This window comes from Salvia splendens, chromosome 2 (genome assembly GCF_004379255.2).
Source record: "Salvia splendens isolate huo1 chromosome 2, SspV2, whole genome shotgun sequence".
NCBI lineage: Eukaryota > Viridiplantae > Streptophyta > Magnoliopsida > Lamiales > Lamiaceae > Salvia > Salvia splendens.
Genome location: NC_056033.1, coordinates 10,646,006 through 10,656,177, shown reverse-complemented (window position 1 = coordinate 10,656,177; position 10,172 = coordinate 10,646,006). Strand labels below are relative to the sequence as shown.

The 10,172-nt window shown below is 34.5% G+C and overlaps 2 protein-coding genes across 4 annotated transcripts; both read right to left on the bottom strand.

Moving 5' to 3' along the window:
• Window positions 1-3,092: 3,092 nt before the first annotated feature.
• Window positions 3,093-3,721, bottom strand: LOC121771417 (copper transporter 1-like). Its single transcript, XM_042168195.1, has one exon. It carries the CDS (start codon window positions 3,652-3,654, stop codon window positions 3,199-3,201), a length of 456 nt encoding a protein of 151 aa, XP_042024129.1. The 5' UTR covers window positions 3,655-3,721; the 3' UTR covers window positions 3,093-3,198.
• A 2,943-nt stretch (window positions 3,722-6,664) lies between these two features.
• LOC121760873 (elongin-C-like) lies at window positions 6,665-9,296 on the bottom strand. 3 transcript variants are annotated; one of them, XM_042156471.1, is made up of 4 exons: window positions 9,049-9,296; window positions 8,623-8,728; window positions 7,123-7,239; window positions 6,665-6,919 (listed from the first exon to the last, which is right to left on the bottom strand). In XM_042156471.1, exons 1-3 carry the CDS (start codon window positions 9,158-9,160, stop codon window positions 7,161-7,163), a joined length of 297 nt encoding a protein of 98 aa, XP_042012405.1. In that variant the 5' UTR covers window positions 9,161-9,296; the 3' UTR covers window positions 6,665-6,919; window positions 7,123-7,160. The 3 variants fall into 3 exon arrangements, with proteins under 3 accessions (XP_042012405.1, XP_042012408.1, XP_042012410.1); XM_042156474.1 differs by having other exon boundaries at window positions 7,157-7,239; XM_042156476.1 differs by having other exon boundaries at window positions 6,906-7,040; window positions 7,157-7,239.
• Window positions 9,297-10,172: the final 876 nt, after the last annotated feature.

Here is a 10,172-nt window from a genome sequence, read left to right as displayed (position 1 = left end):
AAAGTATTCACGGTAAAACCTTAGATTGGATGACATATACTAATTCAATACAATATCGTATCACTCGAATTCGACCATCTAATTAATGTAAGTAGCATTACTTCTAAAAAAGTACCGGCGTCTAATATAACAAAACGTTTTAAAAATTTGTTTTTTTACAAATTTTAAAATTGATATATAATATAACGAACATAAATGGTTGTTGAAACTTTCCTACCAATAATCAAATCCGGCTACATTACATCACCACTTAAAATAATAGTCTTGTGATTGCAAAGTCTCTAGAAGCCATAAATTGTTAACCATCTCATTTTAATAAAATGAGATGGATTTTGTCGTCAGTGGAAAAAATTCAACAACTATTTAAGTCCATGGTATTATACGTTAAGTTTAAAGTTTGTGGGAAAAATTTACAAAATTTCATTATATTAAATGCTATACCCCTTTAAAAAATAGTATGTATTATATTTATCTAACGACCACACTTTGATTATAAAATTCCGTCATCTAATTGGCGGGTTTATAATTGGCTCTGTCCCCGGTGGCTCTATGTATTGTTACCTATGTGTTTATGTGTTGGTCTAATAATTATATGGTTAATATTTAATGCCTAAAAGTTGGGATGTCAATTGGGCTAACCCGCTCGGGTTCAGGCCAATCTACTCGGGTTGTCGAGCTATTTGGGTGCGGGTTATTCGGGTTGTGAATTTTTTTGGTTATAAATTTTCGGCCATAACCCTAAATCTTCGGGTTTCGAGCTAACCCACGGGCTATTCAGGTTTAAAGTGATCTTATGTGTTACTTTCTATCTAATCTAATATTCTAACTTATAAAAAATAGATTGTCGCAAATAGTAAAGTATTATCAAAGTGATCAAGAGAAAAAAAATAATAGCAATTGAAAAGTGAAACAAAATACATGAACATATCGCTAATTAGTAGCACACGTGAATCAGACAAAATTAAATGGAAATCATGCATTTCAAAGGGGTTAAATGACATTCTTTTGTATACCCAAAAAATAAATTCTAAGTAGTTGAAAAAGATAATATAGATAAACTCCATGGAGTTGAATGACATTCTTTTACACCAAGCTTCAACCGGATGATTGTCTTCGAGAGAAAAAACGTAATGCGACGTTTAATATGAGTAAATATTAATAACATCTATATTCCATATAACACTAACTTTCAATTTGAGAGAGAAGACATAATTACCATATATACTTAATATAAATATTGCGTTTAATATTGTAATTACCATATATACTTCATGTAAGTATATAACCCAAAATTTTAATTATATTTTTATTTTAATTGCTTAACTCATGGGCTAACCAGCAACCCACCCGGGCTAGCCAGCATAACCCACCGATCCAAACGAGTCAGCCCATGTAGCCCTATTTTGTATCTGGGTTGCGATTTTCAGGCCATAACCCTATGATTTTGTTGGGTTACTCAGGTTGACCCGCAGATTTTAGGCTATATTGACATCCCTACCTAATAGTCTTGGGTTTAAATTCATTGCGCCACAATTAAAATATTTTTAGAGATCTTGAATAGGATTCAAAGATCTAGATATTCAATCATTTATCTAGAATGTACCATCATAGATCTAAAATAGATCTATTCATATTTCATATTATTCACAAATAATATGAAATTATACGTTTTTGGGTTAATTGACTTGAATTGAATTTAGAGGGAATATTTATTTTTGGTTAGCAAACTTTGCCAAGTTATCAATTTGGCTCTGTAATATTTGAAAATATCTTATAAGATCCATTAACTTCAATGTAATATCGTTTGAGGTACTTTTTCAGTATTAAAAACTTTTTTGGCGAAAATATCTTAGACCCATGAATGGAATTTCAGTCTATTTCATCTCTCTTCTGTAAAAAAATATTTAATTTGATTAGACTTTGGTAATATATTTGGTAGGCCCAAATATACCTTATTTTTCGCTTGCTTTATTTTCTTGATTTTAACTTTTGTATTATTTACATATTTAATACTTGGTGTTATTCCAAGTACTAAACGAAATTTGGAATTCCACTTGATCGATCGTAAACGTCCAAAACTTCCTTAATCGGTGAAAATATTAAACGAAAAAAATCACCTAACCATTTGACTCTCTTTCAAGAACAACTAAAAGATAATAAAAAGTCGGAGTGTTACAGAGGAAGACATAAAAATGGACAAAATTTACAAGTGTGTTTTATAGTAGTGAGCAAGTTACATGATAGATATTGGTAATATTGAGAAAAAGATCAGTTAATTTTGAAAATGCAATTCAGGATACTAAGTCTTATACATTCATTATCATCAATAAGGCCATTTATATTTCCACTTTCCTAATAGATCTTGGTGAAATCTTTACATCAGTACTGCATTTTTTTCAGAATTTTGGAAAACCTAATTCCCCAAACTAATGTAAATCCCCCTCTCTATTATGCATGTTCGGCTAAAGTAATATGTTGATTTTGAAAAATGAATAAAATTACAAATAATTTTGTTGATGCCTAAGACCAAATTGTCAAACCCCTTGAAAGAAGTGAGCTACTAAAAGGATAATGCCTAGAAAGCCAAAACAACATCGAAGCAAAAAAACGACGTTGGAGCAATAAGAAATTCAAAGAGAAAGCAAATAACTAAATCCCAAAGCACAACCAAAAACCAAGACCAGATCTAGGTAAGACCATGCGATAATGAGACCGCAACAGGAGCAGCCATAACAGTTGGAACGAAGTAGACTGAGGAGCAAAGCAACAAATTAAAGATATCAAACCTGCTCTACCAGATCAATCTCTAATTATCAGAGAGACCATTCTTTCATCCACGTTCCAAGTCTCCAAATCAATTTTTTCTTCCCAAAATCCCAGTTTGATTTAAAGTTTTGAAAACAACCTATTGCAGATGGCCCAAATAGACCATAAAATAAGAACACCCAAATCTTCTTAGCTAACAAAAGGAGTAGATACGTCTTCAACTGCTTGGGTATACAAACCCAAGTACTATTAGGATACTGGATGGATATAATCGCCCCACATCACTCATGTATGTGATATATTTATAAAATGGATTATAACCAAAATAAATAATTCCAACATTATCATATCAACCAATAGGAATTGAAATCAATCAGAGTAAATTACGGTACACATTCTTAATATCACACACAATATTAGTAGATGGCCACGTCAGCAACCAACCCGATTGTCATAACCAGCCTTGTCTGAGTCACCACAAAATCTCTTGAAAACCCTACTCCCAAACACCAGAAACCCTACACTATGTCCCACGACGGCCACTATGAAAACTCCGGCGTTAAATGACATCAACGCTAACATGACAAGGTAAGCCAACCCGATCCTCAGACCATGGACAAGGGTCCGGACCAGGGCGTTTACTTTCTTGGCCCTCTGCAGGTAACTAGAAAGCAACTCAACGATAAATGCAAGAGCAAACACAAAAATGAGGGCCAGCACGTACATCCCCGTGCGGGTCCCGGGCCACCCCGAGAACAGGATCTCGGAGTTTTTCCCCCAAAAGAAGGTCATGTGCGCCATGGATGACCCCATCATGGTATGACCTCCACCATCGCCACTGCTGGCCAACGGAGGTGACATCGTCATGCCGGGCATGTCATGATCCATTTATCCGATTCCGAAACGCTGCGTTTTGATTGCCTGGAGGAAGGATGGTTGGGTGGAGATAGAGGAAGATTATGTTGGTTTAATAGAGATGGAGATGGAGAGATTGAGTTGTACTGCATGTTTAACATGGGTTGTACTTCAATTTGACTATTTCATGGCATTTTGAGAATTGTACATGTCTTTGTCAACTGTCTCAGTTTCAACTCTTTGTTTTCTTATATTTTTCTAAAATAATCTCCATGTTTACTTATTTAATTATTATGGTATTTATAGATCACTACAACATAGTTATATACTAAATGAAAAAAAAAACAACTGGAAATTTGTAGGATAGCTAATTAAGTAGAAAGGGATAATATCCGTTAATAACTGTACCAAATGTTTATTTGAAGCTTTCTGACTAATTCAATTTATATTTCATGATTATAGAACATTTGCTTACCCTTTCACTGTGCTAAAAGTCATGACACTATTTCTTGCTTATATTATATTGATTGGATCTATTATTATTAGAGAATTATTGGGCAATCTGCCAACTTCATGCCATACGAGAACAATGCCCCTCTGCAGAGCCTCACGCTTCATGCGTTTTGAAAGAGAGAGAGAGATATGCATCTTGACATCAATGTACAGCTCACAATTAATGATTTAATGACGTAGCAGAATATATTATACTAGTATATAGAAGACTATTACTCCATTACAAAAAGCTCCTATTTAGTGACGGAGTTAACCGTCACTAATCAGTAAAATTTCTTTACTTAACAGATTAGTGATATAGGTTTCAGCATATCCGTCATTAAAAAATTTGTCATTAAAAAATATTAGTGACGGATTTGTCCGTACTAAAGCTACTAATCCACCCAATGACGAAAAACATAGGTGGCTGCTTCGCTTTAGTGACGGAATATTCTGTCACTATTTAGTGACTGACGCTTTTCAGTCATTTTTCCGTCACTAGTTATTGAGCTAGCAGCCGCTGTCACTAATTTTCGTCATTATCTACCGATTTTTTTGTAGTGTCTTCCGGTCAACTGTCCACCCAGTCAAGTGCAAAAAAACACAATAGAATCACGCAACGCACGTACACTGCTGGTGTGATCATGCTCGCAAGGAAAGAAGAGCGACAAGGTTCAGTTCAGAAGCTCCATCCGTCTCAACTTAAGAGTCATGTTTTGCCATTTCCGTCTGTCCCAACTTAAGAGTCCTATTTCACTTTTACCATAAATGGTAAGTAGGTCTCACATTCCACAACTTATTCCACTCACATTTTATTATAAAAGTAATATATATAAGTGTGATCCATATTCCACTAACTTATTCAACTCACTTTTCTTTACATTTCTTAAAACTCGTGTCCTAACTAATAGGACTCTTAAGTTGAGACGGAGGGAGTGTATCATTATGATCTGTTTATGTACGTTTGTTGTATATATATTGTTTAATATTCCATCCGTCCTTTAAAAATAAGATTGCATTTGTCATTTTGGGATATCCCACAAAAATATACAAATTATATTAAAAAAAAACTTCTTCCCTCTATTTCTCTCTAATTTTACCGTACATTAAAATCCATGTCGTTTTAAAATGTTGTCTATTTTTAGGGACAAAGAGAGTACAAAATTAGAAAATTCTTACTTTTTATGGACAGAAAAATAAGAATATAGTTCATAATTTTTAGGAATTGATGGAGTACAATGGATTTGTCATTGACAGTATTTCCATGTAGATAATTCGATGTGCCACGCTGATTTCATTTTCACTAGAGATAGATAAGTTGGTCGGGTTCGAATAAATAAATAATTTAAAGTTTGTAATACAAAATTTTGTTCATATTTTGGGATATTTAAAACCAATGCCCGTGTATATTATGGTTGACATGTCATGTAATGAACATTTACAAATATTGATTCACATCTCTAACAAAATCGATTGTGAACCGACTCAAAATTTTTTATGAACTTTGATTGTGCATCAGCCATAAAATACTTATGCATACTGCGAGCAGACTGGAAATCTAAATCAAATTTGGGATGGGGATCATTTTACTTTTTTAAAGGAATATATATATGTATTAATTTCAATAATATGCAAAAGTTTGTCCCAAATTATTATGCGTCGATGTTGACTTCCACAAGACCACAACAATAAAATCCAATCATTTCAATAATATTACACATCTTATATTAGTAGTACTTGTTAGTACAATTATTTAAAAAGTACTACTACTAACATTTGCATAATCACACAGACAACGAAAAAAAAATTTCGATATAAATATAATACTCCTTCTGTTTAATTAAAAATAAAACATTTTTCTTTTTATTTATCATATTAAAAATAAAACGTTTCATAAAATGAAAACAACATAATCTCTATTTTTTCACCTCTCTTACTTTATTCTCTCCTCATTAACTCAAAAAACAATACTACAAAAAATTTCATGCCGAAAAACAAATGTTTCATTTCTAATGGGACGGATGGAGTACTAGGTAGTTGTAGAATCAATTCAAATATCGGATAGCAAAATAGCCGTGAGCGGCAATCCTGAGAGGGAAAAGCACACATGATTTCTGGTCATGCCCGGTAACAACTCCGACACGCTCACTTCTGAATTTAAAAGTTTCTCTAGTATATGTATAGACGATAAATTTATTTACATATGGTGTATAGCTATAGCCTATATGTATATATGGTTCCATTTCGAACTTGTACATAGTGGAATTTGAACACAAAATTTCATCAATAAATAGTGACGCAAGAAACTCTCCTACAGTGTACACAAAAATTGACCAAATTCAAATCTAATGTAGAACACATCAATGGAAAAAACTACCAAATTGGAATCCTTCATTTCGTATAAATTTTCAGTTTCACCAAAACAAAAGCAAGCACATATACCAATTATCATAGTGACATAGTTAGTCCTTCAAATATATATACAGACTAATCAATGAGATAAAGAGGAAGCTGCCTGTGATGAGGAGAGCCAAGTTCTAAATCAAGGACATAAAATAACACGTATAACATACGATTTGAATATATGCAGTCACTTAGTCTAAGACATCTTGTCATAGGTTTGTTTGATCTACCACAACAAGAATAATATAAGTGCCATACTCTCGAATATGCTATCACTAAGAGAATGACCAACACCTTACTGCATCCCTACTGTAGCTACGGATAATAGAAAGACGGAAACTGGAAAATATTATAAGGGCAGTCAAATGTCAGAACACGAACAGCAACACCTCGTCAATCTTCCCTGGCATCAGATAAACAGATAGAACTGTTGGCGAATAGAATTGATCATTTTGAAAGGGATTGAAGAAATGCAGAGTTTATTAAGGGAAAGAATTATCAAAAGAGTAGCTCATTTTCCACCTCTGCAGACAACAAAATATAAAGACAGGACACATTCAAAACAAAAATTGGCATAAAGAAGAGTATAATAAGCAGAGCGCTTACAAGGGTTAGTATTAGAGATGTTGATATTTGGAACCTGCTTAGGTGTGTAGGTAATTAGCGGCCATCATAAGTTCCAGCGTGAGCTCAGGTTCAATATGGAACTCAGTCTCCTTGCCACTACAAACCAAAGGCTAACTCATCATCATCATTAATCACATAAAAAAACAATGGATTAGAGAATGAGAAACTATAATTGTGCCAATTGGTGTGTGTATTCAATTTCATCGTCAAAAAACAATTCACAGCTTCAATTTGTTGTAAGAAACATTTACTCTCTCTGATCTCTAATTACTAATTGCCAATTTGCCATTAAAAACTGAAATCAAGTACAATAAGCAAACCTAGTTCACTTAAAAAATAAAATACCCATAATAATTACGTCAGATTCTACTTTAAACATACTAACTACACCCTATTTATTCATGTGAAACATTAACATCTTTAATCCATTATTTTTCCTACAAACTTTTGATCATCATATCTGTAAGTTACAATATGCAGTTTGAACTCACTCAAATCGTCTCTTTTTTAGAAAAATATCAACCCAAAAGTATGGGTCATGCTAACAGCATTAGTTGATAATGCTAACACAAAAACAAAATGCAATATCTGGGCATGGGCTACATGTAAAACGGTTGGTGAATTATAATTGAAAAACATTGGGTTTAAATTTGGCATGATCTGTATCATTGGAGATGTGCACAATAGATTGATAAATGTGCAATATGTATATGCTTGTATGTATAATTAATCTATATACAACAATTTATCATAAGAACATATTGACGTCCTTTAGGAGCTACGCTTCTAACTAGCATCTACTAAGCATGAACAATATCTAGACTCCATGTCAGAGCCACTGCTAAAACGAAAAATATGAGTAAGCTCATACATATGATTATGATCTACATCGAACAATTTATCATTAAAATAAATTGACATCCTTTAGTAGCTACGCTTCTACCTAGCATCTGCCAAGCATAAAGAATATCAAGACTCTATGTCACTGCCCCTGCTCAACTGCAACTGTCGGCACCAATACAATATTAGCTTAAGGGAGATCTGATAAGGCTCATACTACATTAACATACATGAATCGTCACTTGCAATCATCCAAAGAGTCTTCATTTAAAAACATAGACACTCTTTTCTTATACCTAACACAACCATATTAGAGCAAAGGGAGATCGATCAAGCTAATACTACGGGAACTGTCAGCATCAGCATAATAGTAGCTAAAAGATCATCACTATCAAGTTACTAAGTACCCCATTCCCTTGCCTCACTAACAAACAAATTCTCCACCAATGGCCTAACTAGTTCGTCTTCTTTATATATGAACATAACGTGCAACCATAGCAACAGATATAAGTATACTGCAAAAGAAGAAGACTTTCTTCTCACATTTAACAAATTATTGTTATAGCAAGTGCAAATTAACGATGCTCAAGGGCATAACCCTAAAATTGAACACATTGATAATATAGGAAGAGGGCAAACCTAGCATATTGAAGAGACCAATAAAAGTACTGGCAGATCTTCTCCAGAATAGTTGTGCTTATCTCCGGAAAAGTCACCTTTCCGTGCTCCGTTTCAGAAAAACCACCTACAAACACGCGAACACAAACAAGGAATTTGAAACCCCCAAATCGAATAAATCTTAATAATTCGTGATTTTGGTATCAACATACATATATAGGACTCTTCGCTTAATTGCAAACAAAAAAACATACATGATCTTAACAAAAAAAGAAGGAAAACCATCCAATCTTCTTCAAACTTTTCAGCACTCATCTCAATCAAAAATCAAACTCAATCACAAGTATTCACCCTATAAATCAAGATAAATACTCCAAAACACAATGATAAGAAAGGATAGCATAGTTGTACAGCACATGAACTATTTCAATTTGAGAAACGGCAGACCTGGAGAAGTGAGCATATTGCGTATCGTCTGAGAAACCATAGCCGCCTTCTTGTCGATGACAAATTCGAAACCCTCAGCGCTGATCAGCATGACCGTATCTTCCTTCTTCATCGCAGCGGCCGATCAAGCGCTCCAACCAAATGATTTTCGCCGTTCGCAGACAGAGATTAGTGTGGTGGATAACTCCGATTTGGGAAAGGAGCTTCTTTATTCACCATGAATTTACTGTTGGAAATTTGGAATGAAATTTTCTACCACACCACAGTACGTGTCACGTTTTAAATTTTTCAATCTAGTTAGAGCATCCACACATGGGCTATTGCCAACGAGCACGGATGTGGGCCCAAACCCAATTTTACTCATTGCTCTTAGATAAGAGCAAACACCCACATCCGTGCTCTTCCGCAAGGACAAGTTCAAGATCCTACCATTCTATTATTCAATTTAAATAAAAACATTTGTACAATATTAAAATGTATTAAAAATAACCGTAATAATATTACAAATTACAAAAAAATTAAAAATTACATAATTTAAATCCTAAAAATTAAAAATTACATAATTAAATTCATAAAATTAAATAAACCCACTACTCGTGGCTGAATTTCGCCCAAATGTGTTTGATAAGGTCTTCTTGAAACTCAACGTAGGTTCGGGTATCGCGCATTGTGTGCCTTGTTTCGATCCTCTCACCCACCGTCGTATGCACACCTCAGCGTGGGGGAAACCTCGCGGTTGACCTTCCGGCTTCATCCTCGTCGTAAAAGCTAGCCGCCATCGGTCCTTCGTCGGCTATAATCATGTTGTGCAAGATAATACACGTGTACATGATGTTGGCGATATTTTTCACGTACCACAGCCGAGACGGGGCCTTCACAATGTTGAATCGGGCTTGAAGGACCCCAAAAGCCCTTTCGACGTCTTTACGCGCCTACTCTTGACTCTGCGCAAAAAGAACCCGTCTCGGGTCTTGCGGGTTGCTAAGCGTCTTCACGAAAGTCGACCACTTTGGGTAGATACCATCGGCGAGATAGTAATCCATGTGGTATGTATTTCCGTTGACGGTATAGTCGATCATCGGTGCTACACCATTCAACACATCATTGAAGAGTGGTGAAGAATA